Source organism: Bubalus bubalis, chromosome 1 (assembly GCF_019923935.1).
Source record: "Bubalus bubalis isolate 160015118507 breed Murrah chromosome 1, NDDB_SH_1, whole genome shotgun sequence".
Classification (NCBI taxonomy): Eukaryota; Metazoa; Chordata; class Mammalia; order Artiodactyla; family Bovidae; genus Bubalus; species Bubalus bubalis.
In genome coordinates this window covers 114318593-114338046 of record NC_059157.1, presented here as the reverse complement: position 1 = coordinate 114338046, position 19454 = coordinate 114318593, and the positions used below count along the sequence as shown (strand labels likewise).

The 19454-nt window shown below is 41.5% G+C and overlaps 1 protein-coding gene across 17 annotated transcripts in view; it reads right to left on the bottom strand.

Moving 5' to 3' along the window:
• The window catches only part of KALRN (kalirin RhoGEF kinase), a 705208-nt gene that overhangs the window by 172285 nt on the left and 513469 nt on the right, over positions 1-19454 (bottom strand). For 4 of the 17 annotated variants that reach the window (XM_025281889.2, XM_025281963.2, XM_025282090.2 and 1 more), the window contains exon 34: positions 12630-14061. The exons of the other annotated variants lie outside the window; for them this stretch is intronic. In XM_025281889.2, coding sequence (XP_025137674.1) covers positions 13999-14061 — 63 coding nt within the window. In that variant the 3' untranslated portion in view covers positions 12630-13998. Of the gene's footprint in view, positions 1-12629; positions 14062-19454 lie in introns of those variants that run through there. 17 annotated transcript variants of the gene reach the window in all.

The following is a 19454-nucleotide window of genomic DNA, read 5'->3' as shown; positions in this document are numbered from 1 at the left end:
CTTTATTGTGCCCATCTTTGCATGAAATGTTCCCTTGGTATCTCTAATTTTCTTGAAGAGATCTCTAGTCTTTCCCATTCTATTGTTTTCCTCTATTTCTTTGCACTGATCACTGAGGAAGGCTTTCTTATCTCTCCTTGCTATTCTTTGGAACTCTACATTCAAATGGGTATATCTTTCCTTTTACCCTTTGCTTTTCACTTCCCTTCTTTTCACAGCTATTTGTAAGGCCTCCTCAGACAGCCATTTTGCTTTTTTGCATTTCTTTTCCGTGGGGATGGTCTTGATCCCTGTCTCCTGTACAATGTCACGAACCTCCCTCCACAGTCCATCAGGCACTCTGTCTATCAGATCGAGTCCCTTAAATCTATTTCTCACTTCCACTGTATAGTCATAAGGGATTTGATTTAGGTCAGACCTGAATGATCTAGTGGTTTTCTCCACTTTCTTCAATTTCAGTCTGAATTTGGCAATAAGGAGTTCATGATCTGAGGCCCACTCAGCTCCCAGTCTTGTTTTTGCTCACTGTATAGAGCTTCTCCATCTTTGGCTGCAAAGAATAGAATCTGATTTTGGTATCGACCATTTGGTGATGTCCATGTGTACAGTCTTCTCTTGTGTTGCTGGAAGAGAGTGTTTTCTACGACCAGTGCGTTCTCTTGGTAGAACTCTATTAGCCTTGACTAGATGGACTTTTGTTTTTAGGGTTTTCTATTTTATCACTCATTTTGAGCAATTTAATTATGTTATGCCTTGCTTTTGTTTTCTTCTTAGTTATTGTGTGTGGGATTTACTGGGATTCTTGGATCTATCAATTTATAGCCTTTATCAAATTTGAAACCTTTTCAGCCATTATTGGGCTTCCCTGGTGGCTCAGATGGTAAAGAATTTGCCTAAAATGCAGGAGACCTGGTTTAATCTCTGGGTTGGGCCAATCCCCTGGAGAAGGGAATGGCTACCCACTCCAAGTATTCTTGCCTGGAGAATCCCATGGACAGATAGTCTGGTGGCTACAGTCCTTGGGGTTGCAAAGAATGATATGACTGAGTGATTAATACTTTCTACTTTCTTTCTCAGTCATTATTGTTTTAAATATTTTTATGCCCCCCTTTCCATTTTGGGAACTCCAATTACATGAATATTAGGATGCTTGAGGTTGTTCCATGGATCAACAATGATGATGCTTTGTACTTCTAAAAAAGTTATTATTTTTTCAATGTTTCCCTTTGTATAGTTTCTATTATGATGCTTTCAAGTATGCTTATATTTTCTCCTGGAATGTCTAATCTACTGTGAATCTTATTCAGGTAGTTTTTAGTTCTGACATTATAGTTTTCACCTGTAGAAGTTCAACATGGGTTTGTCCTTATGTTTCCCATATCTCTCCTTAATTTTTTGAATGTATGAAACACTTAATAATAACTGTTTTTATGTCCATGTCTGCTACTGCCAACATGTGTGTCAGTGTTGGTTAAGTGTCAATGGATTTTTATCCCTCATTATGGGTCATATTTTCCTGCTTCTTTGCATGCCCAGTAATTTTTGATTGGATACCAGATATTGTGAATTTTACCTTTTCTTGGGCGCTCAACAATTATATTCATATATTCCTATAACTACTCTTGAGCTTTTCCTGGCATGCAGTTACTTTGAAACAGTCTTATTCTATTAAGATTTGTTAGGCAGAATCAGAGCCTAGTTCTTCTAGGGCTTATTCTAAGTATTTAACCTGATGTCCTGAGAATTTGAGGTTTCCTAGTCTGCCTGGTGGGAACAAGCATTACTGTAGGCTCTTTGGGGAACAATGAGTACCCTTCCTCTAATTAATTCAGGTGATTCTTCCCCATCCTGGGGGAGTTTCCATTTATGCATGTGCTGATCAATAATTTGATGAATACTCGCAGGAAACCCTCTGAATATCTCCAGAGTTCTCTTTCTGTGCAGCTTTCTTCTCTCTACTACTCTATCCTGTGGAATCTAGATGCCTTGATATCACTGGATTTCCAGCTCCATATTCTCTAGTTAAATTAAGAAGATGAGACTGAAAGTCCACTGGTTTACCTCTCCCTGCACTGAAACCTGGAAACTCAGAGCAGTAAGCAAGGGTATTCACAGGGCTCACTTTGTTTGTTTCCTGTCTCTTGGGGATCACACTGTCCTTTGTTGTCTGATGTCCAGTGTCTTGAAAATAGTTTCTTATTTTTTGTCTGGTTTTTGGTTGCTTCAAGCAGGGGAGTATATCTGGCCCTTGTTTCTCTATTTTGGTTGCACAGATAAGTCTCACATCCTCTTTCCTGACCACAACTTACCCTCCTTAGTTATTCTTACTATGACCTTTCCTTAATTCCCCTGGGGCCTCTAGCACATGGAGCCCTCTACTGACTCCCATAGAAAAGCTATGACAAACCTAGACAGCGTACTAAAAAGCAGAGACATTACTTTGCTGACAAAGGTCTATATAGTCAAAGCTATGGTTTTTCCAGTAGTCATGTATGGATGTGAGAGTTGGACTATACAGAAAGCTGAGTGCCAGAGAATTGATGCATTTGAACTGTGGTGTTGGAGACGACTCTTGAGAGTCCCATGGACTGCAAAGAGATCAAACCAGTCAATCCTAAAGGAAATCAACCCTGAATATTTATTGGAAGGACTGATGCTGAAGTTGAAGCTCCCACACTTTGGCCACCTGATACAAAGAACTGACTCACCAGAAAAGACCCTGATGCTGGGAAAGATTGAGGGCAGGAGGAGAAGGGGACGACAGAGGATGAGATGGTTGGATGGCATCACTGACTCAATGGACATGAGTCTGAGCAAGTTCCAGGAGATGGTGAAGGACAGGAAAGCCTGGCTTGCTGCAGTCCATGGGGTCAGAAAGAGTCGGACATGACCAAGAAACTGAACAAAGTCTCCCAAATCTGTCAAGACTCTCCCTTCATTACTTTCCTTCCTATGCAGCTTGTATTCCATGATCCATTATTTCAGTAATGTTCTTGTCAAGGTCCTCAATTCCCATTCTACCCCTAGGCTCATTTAACCTAGCTAATTACATGGTAGAGGTTCAATATATTTTTAAAAAATAATCGGATACATAAATGAGAAATGAAATATATATGTTAATTTCTGAAAAACTCTTTGCCTGTATTTAAAAACTAAGCATTAAAAAATTACTAATTTTTAATACATCTCTTTTATCAACACAGATAATAATTATGTATAAAGTTAGGTTATCCTTTATATACAAATAACATTTTCCCAATTCTACATTACTTAGGATGAATGCTTGTGATTTTCCCTAGACCTCTGTGATTTTCATAGACCTCTGGGGTAAAACTAAGTCAATAATAGAAAAACAGAATGTTTAAGTACGAACGAAATTTAGAGATAAGTTTCTATTACTCTTCAACTTTATAGATGTGGAAATTGAGATATTTAGAAGACAAATGATTGGCTAAAATGTTTTTCAAAGCTCATACAGCTGGTCAATAGCAGAATGAGGAGCAAAATCAACTTTCCTAACTCCAAACCAGGGTTCCTTCCTTCTCATTGCAGTGCTATCTTTTCTTGCCCAGGTCTACTTGTATTCAATACCCTGTGTTTGCAGAAATTTGAATGTGGTTTACAGCAGAGCTTGCTCTGGCTTCCCAGTGAAATCAGCTGCTTAATGATGGAGTAACCATGTGATTTCTAGAACAAGGTTATGCAATCTTATAGCACTGCTTATAATAGGACTAAAGTAGCACATGGGTCTTGTTCTCATACTTAGGTAAAACATTCTTTGAACCATTAGTCACTGACTCTGCCAGAGGATTCAATAAGTTCACATTCCTACTGTGTAAAACTTACTGTGTAGAGGCTGATGCCATATACTAATAGAGAACTTGGTGGGTTAGCATATAAATAATGTAATAAATTAAGATATGAAAGGGCTCAAGTCCCTCTATATTCATCAGGACATTGTGCCCTTAAAAAAATGGTTCCCTAAGTCTGGAAAAAGTTTTAAGAACAAGAAGCCTTCCAATCTTTATATTCCAATTAGACATTGACACATTGACTCAATAAATTCAGAGCCTAATAGTCAGGGATGAGGCCTAGTGAAAATTAGGCAGTGGGAATAACAGAAAACAATGACTCAAACATGAATAACACTATTTCAATGTATATGTTTGAAATTCACAAACACACACATGCAAACACACATACATACACATACTTGTTGAGCAGATGCAATATTTGAAATCTGAGTTGAGACAAAATGTAAATTATATGCAAATATGACTTGAGGTTACTGCTAATGTAGTCATTCTGATGTTCACTAAACATTTTTAGCTTTTTGCCTTCTGGACACATAACTTGTTTGGTTTGCTGGCTCCTATTGGTTTTGTAGGGCCACATGACTAGTCCTGGCCATTGAAGTTGAGTCATTTCCAGGCCGGATCATTTAATTTTGGGTTAAAATCCTTTAAAATTCTCTTTCTGTCTGGGATGGTAATCAGCAACTTTACAAGATGATACATCAGCTAGGGTCCCTGATTTTCTGTGACAAATAGAGCCCCATGCCAACCCATTATGAATATGTAGTGTTAGCAAGAAATAAATCTTTGCTTATTTAGCCACCAGTATTTTTAAAGTCGTTTGTTACCAGAGCACAACCTAGCTTGTCCTGACAGATATATCTGCTTTCATTCTCTTCCCTGGATGGGAAAGATACTGACTTAGGGATAGATACTAGTAGGACCTCAGGAATATTGGGAGAGTGGTAAGAAAGATGAAGTTAAGGAAGGGAGAGATATGTAAAGGGGATATTCTAAGACAAACATAAACATATACACATTAAATGCAATTTGGGAAGACTGCTGGGCTGGAGGAAGCACAAGCTGGAATCAAGATTGCCAGGAGAAATATCAATAACCTCAGATATGCAGATGACACCACCCTTATGGCAGAAAGTGAAGAAGAACTAAAGAGCCTCTTGATGAAAGTGAAAGAGGACTGTGAAAAAGATGGCTTAAAGCTCAACATTCAGAAAATGAAGATCATGGCATCCAGTCCCATCACTTCATGGGAAATAGATGGGGAAACAGTGGAAACAGTGTCAGACTTTATTTTTCTGGGCTCCAAAATCACTGCAGATGGTGATTGCAGTCATGAAATTAAAAGACGCTTACTCCTTGGAAAGAAAGTTATGACCAACCTAGACAGCAGATTAAAAAGCAGAGACATTACTTTGTCAACAAAGGTCAGTCTAGTCAAGGCTATGGGTTTTCCAGTGGTCATGTATGGATGTGAGAGTTGGACTATAAAGAAAGCTGAGAGCTGAAGAATTGATGCTTTTGAACTGTGGTGTTGGAGAAGACTCTTGAGAATCCCTTGGACTGCAAGGAGATCCAACCCATCCATCCTAAAGGAGATCAGTCCTGGGTGTTCATGGGAAGGACTGATGTTGAAGCTGAAACTCCAATACTTTGGCTACCTGATGCAAAGAGCTGACTCATTGGAAAAGACCCTGATGCTGGGAAAGATTGAGGGCAGGAGGAGAAGGGGACGACAGGGGATGAGATGGCTGGATGGCATCACCGACTCAATGGACATGGGTTTGGGTAGACTCTGGGAGCTGGTGTTGGATAGGGAGGCCTGGCGTGCTGCAGTTCATGGGGTCGCAAAGAGTTGGACACGACTGAGTGACTGAACTGGACTGAACTGAACTAGATTTTATTATTGTTGTTGTTACTATTACTACCATGATTATTATTATATTTATTATTATTTTTTTAAACAATCTGAAGATTATGGCCATTACATGCTATGACTCATCCTTGGTGTTTGATAAAAAGAGGAAGGAGAAATAATTCTAGCTTTCGGAATCTCTTAGATTAATGCAATAGCTATGCTTCCGACATAGTGTGAATTTTGTTCTTTGAGTATATTTTTTTCTATCCCAGTTGGACTATACAATTCTTGCAGTTAAGGACTATATTTTATTTTCCTTGTGTGTACTTTGGAAACAGTCCTAAAGCTCAATAAAATCAAGCTGAAGGCCAGCTGCACTTGTTATCAGGGAATTGGCATCACATTCCATTGTTGACCATCTCTTGGACTGACTCGAACAGATGCATCAATTCTCACATTTTCATTTCCTGGAGCTTCAGGAATATGTAATGAGAATCATGAACATGGTGATAGGACAGGGCAGTGAGGAAAAGTGCATTTGCAATCAACACTGTCTTTGGAATTGTAGTCCTTTTCACTGGCGACCAACTCAGTGAAGCATTTTTCAAATTTGACTTTTCATAGCAACTGTTTCAATTTTTTAGACATGTGTGCTTTGGGGTTTTTTCTCCTTTTTATTGCTCCTGGCCCTTGGTGCTTTTCCTTTTTCAATTGTCCCATTTGCCATTCGTAATTAAAAATAAGCTACAGAGCCCCAAAAGTCAAATGATATATTTAAAAACTCATGGGTGTATAATACAATAAAACTGTTGCGGGAAGAGTCGGCATTTATCAGAATCCTTTGCACTGTCAGTGTCTAAACCACACAGCATTTTCCCACACATAGCTGGCACCTGGGCTTCTGCTCGCCTATTTGATCACGGCCTTGGAGCTTCCTTGCTAACTTTCCAATTGCTTTCCTTGTTTATCAGTTCTTGTCCTTGATCTCAGGTTTTAACTTTGCCTATCACACACAAACCTGTCTTCTACTCTTGCATTACCTGGAACTCAAGCAACAGGCTCCTTGTTTTTGCCAAGAGTGACATTATTCTTCCGAACTCCTTCCTACTCCCCAGTGGTGTAATGGAAGTATTCACCATCAATACAACCAGTCGGGTTGTATTAAAGATGGGAAATATTTCTGTTTTCTGCATATTAAAAAATATGCAATTGCACTTACAGGGCCTACTCTGTGTCTGGCGCTAACACAGGCAGTGGGGGTACTGCAGTGAAAAAAGCAGACAAGAATTGCGGCCCTCGTGGGACTTATTTTATAGCAATGACAGATCCAGTTACTAGTAAGATCTGACATGGATCCTATAAAGCTGTAGTGGTTCTTTATTCAGCTAATGATCTACATCTACATGTAAGGTATAATGTTTTTGCATTCTATAGTTTTAGTTAAAAATTAAATTTTTATCAGGATAGGCCAAAAGATAGTTGACCCATACCCATACGAGGTATGATCAGATGCCCCCTCCTCAGCACACATGTTGGTCCCCACTCTCACCCTGGGATCCTTTAACCCTGATTGATGCCATAGCAGAAACCCAGAAAAATCTAAAAAATCAATACAGCCAAATCTAAAAATTCCACATAATATTTGGGTGTAAGGCCCATTAAAAGGTCACCATTGCCAGGCGACAGTATCCCTGGACAGCGTAACAAGTAGAACAATGCTTCTTATTCCACTATCCCAGAAACTCAAAGGCATATACGTCGAGACCCCCTCCTCCCATCACTGCTATTTCTTCCTGTGGCTACCACCATCCATGACCAGACCCACCCACAGCGGGCCTGGCTAGACGGTCAAGCCACTAGCACCCTTGATGGTCACTGGTAAGGCTCGATGCATCATCTATGCTGTGAAAACTCCCTCCCAGGCCAGAAGAGGCTTGCAGAACTGGCAGAAATTGGATTCCTGAACCCCTGTGTTGAGATTCTGCTATTTACAAAACCCAACCTAAAGCAGACTGGAGTCAGAGCCTGAGCAGCTCCTTTGAATAGAGGGAGTAAGGGCTGCTGTACCAACAGGTGACCCAACACAAACAGAAGGAAGGTATGTGAGTGGTATTCCTTGAGCTACTTGGGTCATCAGAACTACAATCTAATCCTTGTCTTCTGACTTCATTTTGGTTTTCTAAACTTGCCTTCCTTTTTGGATTATGTATTTGCAATTTATTTAACGGGCTCACAAAATTCTTTTTGCTGGGCTTCAGCACCCTTCCTGTGCATATGTATTTGTGCACACATGTATTGTTGAATTACAGTCTGCCTTTCTTCTCATGGTGTCTCTAACACTGACCTGATTAACTGAATCCTCTGCACGCCACCTCATCTCCTCCAACCCACCTTGTTTGCTTATATGCTCAGTCCTTGTGTTGCAGTGGACATGAACTATTTGTTTTTAAGGAGTAGTCATGTTCATAGCACAATTTGGAGTCTAAAGCTCAGGAAAAACACATTCACATAGTATCTTTCATAAATATGGAAATTCTAATCATCCAAGTTTTATGATCTTCATATTTTCAATTTACCATGGTCCACATGTGGAATAACTGTGACAGATGTTAGCTCCTATGCCACCTCCTTGTTACTAAGCTTTTGGGTTTCTGATGCACATCTCAGTGTGTGCTCAGAGCTACAGAGTAGAGTTTCTTCCTTACCCCACTCTTTTCTTCCCCAGGCATTTCTTTCCCAATGATACCTATTTTATGTTGAAGCTAAAATAACTCATTAATTAGCTTTCTTTGAGCATATAGTGAGTACAGAGAATTAAAATGGGGAGATGCTCACATGGGTTTATTATCTACATCTAGAATATACTTCAACTTGACTATTCCATGTGATTTATAAAATGATTCTAATATATGCCATGTATTTGAGTATAAGATTATTCCTAACTCATTTTCATAGCCTATTCAGTGGCTCTTACAGTGTCTGGTGCAGAGTAAGTGCTTATTGAATAAATGAGTGGTCCCAATGGTGGTACAGGAAGAAAATGTTAGAATATTGAAGAGTTGAGAGACAGATGAGGACCGTTTTAGAAATGAAGCATCTAAAACCTTTGGCTCTTGGATGGTTAAAACACATATGGGAGCTGAAGAGAAACAGCTCCTTGTAACTCTTGGGTCCTTGTCTGTGAAATTCAGTGAGACCTTAGTTTCTCACTGTGAGGAATCAGTGCACAACTGGAGAAAATAACAAAAAGAAAGGCAAGTACTGGAAAACAGGATTTTCTCTTTCATGTCTATGATTTTCTTGGGTATATTTAAATACCTGGGAATGTGATTCACCAGTCATTGGATTTAATAAAATCCACCCTCATTTCCCCATATGCTTAAGTGATACAGGAAACTTTCAATTATCACAACTAATAGAATGGAAGCAAAAGTACACATAATCAAATACCATTTCTATTTGCCTTTGTAAAGTATTATGTCTGCTTTCCCCCCAGCAGGTTTGCTTTTACGATGATTAGTTCTAGCTTGGGCTAATATTAAAATGAGTTTGCATTTTCTCTGTACAATACCTGGCCGTACAAGAGAAATGTGTTTATGGCAGAGGAAACTTATGCAGGGCTTAGAATTTGTCACAGTTAATCACCCACATGGATAATCTACATGCAGCAAGTGGGATTTTGAACAGACTAAAAGGCAAAGAGCAACTACACGTCCTGCATTTTAGTGGCCCGGGGTAGATACGCCAGGGGAAAGCTATAGCTCATGTTATGAAGAGTGTGAGTAGAAAAAGAACACTGAACTAGGAGGAAGGCAACTGGTGTGCTCATCCTTGATGCCCAAGGGAGGCCATATAACCTCTTTGTGTTTCAGTTTATTTATCTAGAAAATGTAATAAGGACATCTGTAACTATTTACCTAACAGATTAACTGCCAAAAAAGAGTAGTGAATAAAAGTGTTTGTAAAAGTATTAAATGCTAGGAAAACACAAAGTATTGATAGACAAACAGTGAAATACTGTCACCAGCTTTTGACAACCTGTCCTTTGCCCTAACTCCTCACTTGGAGTCTTGGAGTGTGGCTTCTGAAACTTAACCCAGTTTTTTAAAAAGTCACATTTCTTAAGGATTCTGATCTTCCAGGAAGAGCTACTTTGATAATGTCCGTGGATCCTAATGAATAGTTACATCCTTTATCAGGATTTTAACAGAGATCTTTCAGCTATAATAATTAATCTTGTTGTTGTTGTTTAATCATTGTGTCTGACTCTTTGTGACCCCATGGACTGTAGCCCGCCAGACTCCACTATCCATGGATATTCCAATAGAATACTGGAGTGGGCTGCCATTTCCTTCTCCAATAATACTTAACCTAGTGGCTCTCAAAGTGAGATCCCTGGACCACCTGCAGCAGCAGCATCTGGGGATACAAATTCTTGCACCCACCCCGACCTAGTGAATCACAAGCTCTGGGAGTGGAGCCCAGCAATCTGTGTTTTAACAAGTGCTCCAGATGATTCTGGTGTACACTCACGTTTGAGAAAGTGAGTGAAGTCGCTCAGTCGTGTCCAACTCTTTGTGACCTCATGGACTGTAGCCTACCAGGCTCCTCCATCCCTGAGATTTTCCAGGCGAGAGTACTGGAGTGGGTTGCCATTCCTTCTCCAAGTTTGAGAACCACTGCCTTAAGTCAAAGGGAAAAAGGGAAACCCAGAAATTGGGCTCTGAGACATGCTACTGAAAGACCTTTATTTCTCTGAAGGAGGTAGGATAAGGCTTATGGGACATTTCAAATCATACTGCACAGCTGTGTGTGTGTGTAAGTAAAATGATAGCCAAGAACATAATTTTCTCTGGGAGGTTTTTTTCCCAACCATCCCACCTAAAAATGTATCTCCACCTTCCTTAGCAGTCCCCACTTGCCTTTCTTGATCTACTTTTCCTTGTAGCATTCCTTGGAGAAGGAAATGGCAACCCACTCCAGTGTTCTTGCCTGGAGAATCCCAGGGATGGGGGAGCCTGGTGGGCTGCCGTCTATGGGGTCGCACAGAGTCGGACACGACTGAAGCGACTTAGCAGTAGCAATATGCTGTTATTTACTTATTTCAGTTATTGTCTGTCTCCCCCAGCTGGAATGTTCACTCCATAAGGGCAAGCTGTTTTGTTCACTGCTGTGTCCCTAGTTCTGAGAACTGTGCATGGTTCCTAGTCAGTACTCTGAACTAACAAGTGAATGAACAACTGCTGACATTGAGAGATAAGAAAATACTGGGTCAGATCAAAACACCTGCAAGAACCCTTCTTATAGCACAGGACTTGCCTCTCTGTTCCTGCTTTGGGCTCTGAAATAAGTCTGCAAACAAGGCTTGAGTAACTGCCATCTTCAGGGGTTTAATTCACTATGCTGTTTGATTTTCATTACAAAAAATGTGCTATCTGGTTTTTCCTAGGCTGGGGATAGTGTACTGATTGATCAATGCATTCACAGGGCTGGCTATGGGTGTGCAAGAGACCTGAGTGTGACACAATAGGGAAAAGGCCCTCTAGGAACAGAAATCTACTGAATTCTCATTCTTATGCTGCCCCTAACTTGCTATATTGTCCTAACCAAACTGCTTAGCATTTCTGGGTCTTGTTTCATCTGTGGATCTCAACGATCTCCAAGGTCCCTTTCAATTATATTAATAATTACATATCCATTCAAATATTACTTGATTAATGCCTCTCTCCTCCACTAGCAAGCTCTGTGAGAACAGGGGCTGAGTCTGTATTTGCCCACCTAGTTCATAATGCCCAGCACATGGGGGCACTCAAATATTTGCTGAGTGAGCAAATTCCTGTGAAAACCAAATAGGAATCTCAGCCTCATCAGCTTGTGCTCTATACAGCTAAGTTCAAGGTATGTGGATGTAGGTTTCAAAACTCTGGCCTGGAAGAGATCTCCAATCAACAGGAAGAGCAGGATGCCGTGCCTTCCTCCACCAACCCCCAGAGCACACAGAGGTTGCAAAATTCATTAAATGTATTCATGGCAAGGTTTAGCCCTGTGGTCTGAAGAAGCAAGGGTTTGGGGATCAGAAACCTGAATCACAGATCTGTTATTCTCTAGCTTTATGACTTTGTGCAAATTATTTACTTCTCTCAGCTTCAGCCTTTTTATCTGGAAGATGAAGTACTGCCTGCCTCTCAGGATGCCTCTGAAGATAAGAGGAGTTGATATGTATCAAGTGCTTTCCCAATAATCTGGTGTGAGGAGAGTGCTCAGTGTATGGAAGCCTCCTTGTCTGGTCCTGCCTTTTCTGCCCCTTACAAGGTTTCTAACAAAGCTTCCTGTTCCAAAAAATTGACCCAAGTTGGTTATGGCTAATGGGAGTGCCCTGGCCAGCCTGGCTTAAGGGGAGATAGAGATCAGAGTCAAAAGTGCTTCTCAAAATATTTACTTTGGAAATACATACTTTCTCCATTTGCTTCTAGTTTGCTTAATGACATTTTGAGATTGGAACTTGCTCTAACTTGATATCAAAAAGTACAATTTTGTAAATAAATCTTAACTGATAATCACTTGAATGCACTCTTATCAGCGAACAGGATGAGTTGGAACTTAACTTCTCTATTTGGCTGCCTTTGTCTCTCCTGCTTTGCTCTTTGAGGGAATTATCCTCCTGGTCCTGCCTTGCCCCCTCCACCTTCCCCCACCACACTCATCCACTTCACATGACCATCTTTATCCTGGAAAACAAATTCTGCTGCTAGGCAACCAGAAAACAAAATCCACAGTGGGCGACATGATTTGCATTGTGATGGCAATCGCAGTGGCGCCACCAGCAGGCCAGCGTACACCCATTGCTTCTGTCCTCAGCAGACCTTTCCAGAAAGGGGGACGGGGTGCATTCTTAGTAGAAAATTAAGGGCCTCAGTACTCAACGGAAAGTATTTATAAATCACTGTATATCAACAGCCTGCTTTAGAATAATTTTATTAGAACACATTCAAGAAAGTGACATATGGAAAAAGACAGCAGCAATTCTTAGTCATGCAAATGCCCATGTTAAGGTTCTCCATTGGATTTAAATTCAAGTACAAAGACAGTCCTTTCCTGAGCCAGGTGCAATTCCAGAGCATGACACTTTGAGTCGAGAGCATGTTTCCTCTGCAAAGTTCAGAACACTGAACAAGTCCCACCCTCACAATAAGATTGTGAGATACATGGAAGTGTAAACTTTCAGGATTTTAAGGAACCCTTTACCCAAGCCCTCCCCCATAACCCAGCTGGGGGAAGTAAACCCAACTTTGGGACCTCTTATAAATAGATTTAGTCTATTGAAAATAAAGCAGTGGGCCTTAAAAAAAAATAGAAAATGAATATATACATACATATATATATAATGGAATGGAATCACCTTTGCCTTTTGCCTTGGTGTGGGATTTCCATGAAACTCTGTGTTAGGGGTGGGGGCTCTCAAGTGTTTTGGGAGTTGGAGGACTTTTTTTCTTTTTTAACTTTTTATTAAGAAAAACTGCGAACATATACAAAAGGGATAGAATGATATGACGAACACCACGTGCCCATCATCTAGTCTCAACAATTATCAACATGTGGCCAGTTTGTTTATTTCTTCTCCCACCTCCCACCCACCCCTGCCAACAGGATAATTTGGAAGCCAAGGAAGGCTGGTAGGGAGATCTTCGAACCAGACACCTCAGCAGTGAGTAAGGTTAGGGAGAAGCTAGAAAACAGTGGCAAAACCTGGGTAGGTTGAAGATTATGGAACATTTGTTGGGAGAACTAGTTCCTGCCAGTGTTTGGGATCAGTTGGAGTTGACCCTCACCTTCCATAAACCATAACCATAAGAGGTCCCTTTTTCCCTCTCCCTCCCATTCATGATATAGGGGAGGCAGGCTAGATTAAAATGATGGTTTTTTTCCAGATTGGGGCCACTGATAAAAGAAACATTCAACCTGGAGAAAAACTCCAGGAAAACTCTAATGAATCCCCCACCAGGGCCGGGGGCCTGATGTTCAGACTGGGAGCTGGGGGAGTGTGTTGGGCCATGGGGCCTCTCACAGGTCCCTACTGCCCCCCGCCCCCCATTTTAGACTTTGGAGAGAAGCTCGGCAACCTTGAATTGCACCCAGTAGAGAAAGAAGCAAGGGGCCCCGAGGAGTGAGCCCATGGCCCGGGGGGCAGATTTTGCATGGAACATGTTGCCCTCTGAGCAAAGGCTGCACCCCACACCAGCCCTGCCAGAGCAGTCTCAAGAGAGGCGGGTGATGGGAGTCCAGGTGGGAGGTCCCAACGGCGGCACGGCTACCCCGGTGAGCTGCGTGCTAAACGTAAGTGGAGAAAGGATCTCCAGGTCCCAGGTACCACCGAGGAGCAAGGTTGCCATCCTGTTAAGAAAAGGGCCGGGGCTCTGTGATTTGCATATAACTTTGCAAAAATTTTCATGAGATCCTGTAGCCCTTTATAGAAAACAGAGTGAAACCATCATTGTGACCTAGTGTATTTCTAGTGATCCAATGCACACAGTGCAACCTGGCAAATACACAGTCATTATTTTAGAGGAAATGGAGGAAGCAGAGTGCTGTGTAGGACAGTGCTTGGTCTGAAGGTTCAGAAGTCAACCAGTCTAGCATCCAGAGGAGGATCACTGAGTGGCCACTTTTAACTGTGAAATACTGTCAAGAGCGCAAACCTGCACACTGTTCTTAGCATTAGTTCCCTGTAGAGCAATCCTGCTGTGACTTTCCAACTTCCCAGACAGACAAGGAGAGGTGGAGCCAGGAATAATATAGAGATACATTAAATAAGAGGTCCAGTGGCAGTGATCATTAGTGTTTATTTCATACCCTTCCTGTTTTTTTTGTTTTATTTTCTTGTTTCAATTCTTTTAGGGTCTCTGTGCCCTACCAAGTCTTACCATGACATTCAGCTAGAGAAAGAAACTGAGAAAAGGTTACCCATTTATGCAGCAGATCTTTAGTAGTAACTGACTTAACACTCTTGATTTCAAGTGTTTCCAGGGCCTATAACGTGGTAATCTGGAACTTTACTAAGGCACAAAGCTGGTTCATGCACACTGCAAGGCTGGCTAAGAGAATGGATTACTGAGTGAGGGAGTGATGGAGCCATGCCAGAGACCCCATATTCCAGTGTGGTTCTACCATCTCTATTGGGCCACTGGAGGCAATGGAATCATCCATTCTTTAGGAACGATGGTCCCTCAAAGAGAACCAACTTCTTTTTTTTCTTTTTTTGAGAACCAACTTCTAGTGCTATTGGAAGAGTGAAATATTTCAAAAAGCAATGGCTCTTATCCAGGAGAAAAGTTTAAGAGGAATGAAAGAGTCTGACCTCCGGTTTGACTGTGGTTCAGCTCACGGTGTCAAAGGCTACCTTATGGAAATGAGAAAACCAGTATGAGACTCTTTTAGTAAGAGCTCCAGCCAGGCAAAGTCTGTTCATTAAGGGCAGAAAAAGCCTCAGCATGGAGTTCAAATGGCAGTTACTCTGAACTGTGGAGAAGGTCGGGGCTGCTAAGGATTCAGAAGAGAGATGAGATTCTAAAGAAAGTCTGGGACAGGATGCATGTATTTGTGAAAGGGCAAAGTACTGGTGCCCACTGAGCTCACCTTTTCCAGGGCAAAAGGGTCTCAAAAAATTTAAATCATATTTTCCTTTGTATAATGTTACATTAATGGGCTGAGGGTAGGGATGTGGCATCAACTGTCCTGATTAGCTAGTCCCCCACATCATAATTCACTGTCAGTACCAGTTTATAGATGTGCTATTACCTCTGCAGAACTTACTTTAGTGGCAGAATTTAATAGTTTTACAAGTGCTGAATTTGACATTTGGCTCTGTATACAATGGTTAAAATTATAAGGGAGGAGAACAGTTAAAATATATATTTTTAGTGTCATCATTATTAATAGCTAATTTATTTGTCATTTTTATTATCACTATTATTAATGGATACTATTTGTTGCATGTTTACCACATGCCAGGCAAAGTGCTGAGTATCTGGCATACATTATTTCACGACATTTGGAATGGGTAATACCATTACTCCCATTTTGCAGACTGAGGCATTAAGGTCCTGCCCAGGATCATACAACTGGTAAGTGGAGGGGCTGAATCTGAACTGAGGTTGGTTTGACTCCAAAGTGGTCCTAACTGCTGTGGTAGGTTGCCTTGTGTAAAGGAGAATTCATCTGCTAAATGATATTTGTATGTGTGTATGTTTGTGGATTCCAAAGGTCTTAGAAAGCATCCCTCACATATTTTGAGGATCCATGTTATCCTTGAAGACGTAACTAGAAGTGGTTTGGGTCACTTCAGTATGTGTATTTATTAGATTTTGCACAAAAATTTTTATCTCCTTTTAAACCTCAAGATGTGATGGTCTCTGTGTACCTGCAAATCTGATGATGGTTTGTTATGTGAGACATATAAGAAATTCAGGCATGTAGGCAAACTTAACACTTGTTCTCCAAAACTGAGAAAATACATGCACGTTTACATAGGAAGTCATTATATTATATGGCCCAGTTGGTGCCTTGGAAGAGTAGTTAACATCCATACATCAACATTAAAAAGCGACGGCCATTTATGATCTCATTGAGATGATTTTCTGAAAATCTAGCCTATGGCCGAGACTAGTGGGAAAAATTTAAGTGGAAATGTGCTTTAAAAAAATGCCATTACATTTCTTTGAAATGTCAACGATCTCTATTATTTAGACAATAACTCTCAGCTTAGAATTCACAGATATCCCATATCCAATCGCCCTCTACCTTTGGCATTCTGATTCAGCAGGCCAGTGAGGAGCCTGGGATGAGTTTTTTGAAATGTTTCCTTCGTAATTCTAGGGGTCACTTGGTTTAAAGTCATTAGGGCACAGGACTTGTCTATGTACCAGACAATACATGGTTGGAAAACCTGAGTTGTGCAGCATTTCAACTGCATTTTCACATCTGCCAGTATACACTGTCCAGAAGCACCTGGGCATTTTCCATGAGGAGCAAGAATCAGTGAGACCCATTTTGATAGGAGAGCAGCTTTTATTAACCAGACCTTCCAGAATTCTTTTTTTTGGGGAGGGGGCATATATTGAGATTCCTCCCATCTCCTGTTCAGTTATGTGCATGTGCTAAGTTGCTTCAGTTGTGTCTGACTCTGTGATGCTATGGACTGTAGCCTGCCAGGCTCCTCTGTCCACGGGATTCAGCAGGCAAGAATACTGGAGTGGGTTGCCACTTTCTCCTCCAGGGGATCTTCCCAACCCAGAGACTGAACCCACGTCTCTTACATCTCCTGTACTGGCAGGCAGGTTCTTTACCACTAGCGCTACCTGGGGAGCCCAGGTATAGACTCCTTCATAGAAACCCTTTACTTATTTATTAATATACTGCAGGTCTCACTCTAATATTAGACACTCATAATATGAGTTTTCTGAGTTATAAAGAGAGGTTCTACAGTCTCTGGGTAGAACATCCAGTGGTATAAAAATAGCCACAAATGGGGAACATATTTGTTATATTATAGATTTATATCCTTTCTTGTTCTACAAAGAATCTGAGGCAGCTGTTTTACAATATGTTTTTAAATGCATCTTCAGTTGACTATATGTTCTAGATGTTTCTGTCTGATAGATTTGGAGGCCACTGAGGCAGGTATGTGCCTGAGTTACTAGTTCTGTGGCAGACATAATAAACTGTCTCTTCTAAATTCCTGAGTCACGTCATGTTGTTAGGCACAGCAGACAGTGAGCAGTTGACATGTATAATACATGGAACATGGTACGTTCCTGGTTTTTTATTTTTTCCCCTTGCCCTTGGTATTTTCAATCAGGTGCATTTCATTCAGTTGATCAGGAGGGAGAAATGATATGACTTAACAGCATCTGGAGAAGGAAATGGCAACCCACTCCAGTATTCTTGCCTGGAGAATCCCAGGGACAGGAGCCTGGTGGGCTGCTGTCTATGGGGTTGCACAGAGTTGGACACAACTGACGTGACTTAGCAGCAGCAACAGTATCTGGGCCAAAATGTTGCTTTGTATGTTTCTGCCTGAATCATCCAAATGTTTTGGTTCATGGACTTGGCCAGAAGAAGGCAGTGTACACAGCAGACATGAGAAAGACCTGGGTTCAAATCTCAGCTCTGCCACTTTCTGGATGTATGACCTTGGGCAGGTTATTTAACTTCTACATTTTCCTCATCTGCAAAAATGAGGATAATGATACTTACCTTGAAGAATTGTGAGGATTGAGTAAGAAATTACATAAAAAATGCCAGGCTCATAGTAATGCGGTCAGGAAGAAAGACACTTGTTACTCTCAGTTGTCTATGTTCTGGACGCTTCCTTATAGTAGCCTTCATGCTTTCCTTGGCCTGTTCGGTTATAGCAGGGGCTTCTAAGGGAAAGGACTGTGTGCCTCTCATTAGATGGGCAGATTTGTCCTTGGGGGCACTTCACTGCTCTGTGTTCTTCTGTTACACACATGGAACTGCAAAGCCCATATTAAATGGTTTAAAAGAGCCTTTCTCCACGTCCAGTTTCAAACTAGAGCCCAGACTGGAGATATTCCTTCACCAGAACGGGAAACTGAGGTACATAATAGTACAAATGTTGAATCGTGCAGACAGACATCATGAATTATGGTTTCAGTGTAGCTCTTTTTCAAAACTGATTTTTGTGACTTTCTTAGTTTTTTTCATGTTTCCTACTCTACTTTTGGCTTCTGGCCATGTGTGTGTGCTGCTCATACTGACTCCAGGGCTCCTCATCTGGAATTTGGTGAGGAGGTTACTGGCAAGGAGTGGTTAGCCAAGCATCTCGGTGAAGAACAAAGAGGCTTCGGGGCGGTGCAGAGACAGGCTCTGCTGTGTCCCCTCCTGAGTGACAGATTGAAGTCCCCACTTGCAGAACACTATCCCAAAGGAAAGAAACCAGCCTCAGCAAGGAAGAGTCACTCCCTCTGTTTTTCATCTCTCCATTTTGCCTTCTGCTTTTGGACAGAACTGTGAGACTAGGCCAGGTGGGAGGAGCATCCTTGACAATGTTTGTTTTATGTAACTTTTTTGTTCCAAGTTCAGAAAAGTTAGAAACTTTCTCTACCGAAAATTATCAGAAACTTTGCTCTGTCCTTTGAGAGCAGGAGAGGAGGGAGAAGGAGGTTAGGGGAGGGAGTGGGGGAGCTGTGTGTTGACCTGATGATGAACCCGCTGTTAGGAACCTTGCTGCCCATGCAGGGGTGACCCATCCTCCCTACCCGGGGACCCAGTGTCCCCACACTGATCACGTGGGGAACCCTTCCATCTGGAATCATAGGGGGTTAAAACCGAACTTGAGCATGCCTGCCTTTTCTCCATCCCACTGTATATCTCTTCGTGAAATCTCTTCATGAATTTGAGCGTATATTTCAAGCTTTTCCTCTCACCTTTTCTATACTTTACTAAACAGCTGAGTTTGGGGGAAAACCCTGATAACTAACCCACTATTCACCTTCCCTATTTCCCCGCCTGAATTTTCCTCCTCTTCCCTTTCGCTATCCAAGGCTCCTGACCTTCAAAAACCAAAGTTGCCAGTTCCTCAACTAACAACCTTCAGTAACCTTGGCCCATCCTGCAAATCGGCCCAAATTCACTGTCTGGTCACTTTCTCTCATCTTGAGATGTTGAGGGGAAGTTCATCCCTCTGTTACCTACTAGTCACCTGCTCATCCCTTTGTCTTTGGTTCACACAGAGGTTTGATCCAGAAACCAACTAATAATCATGA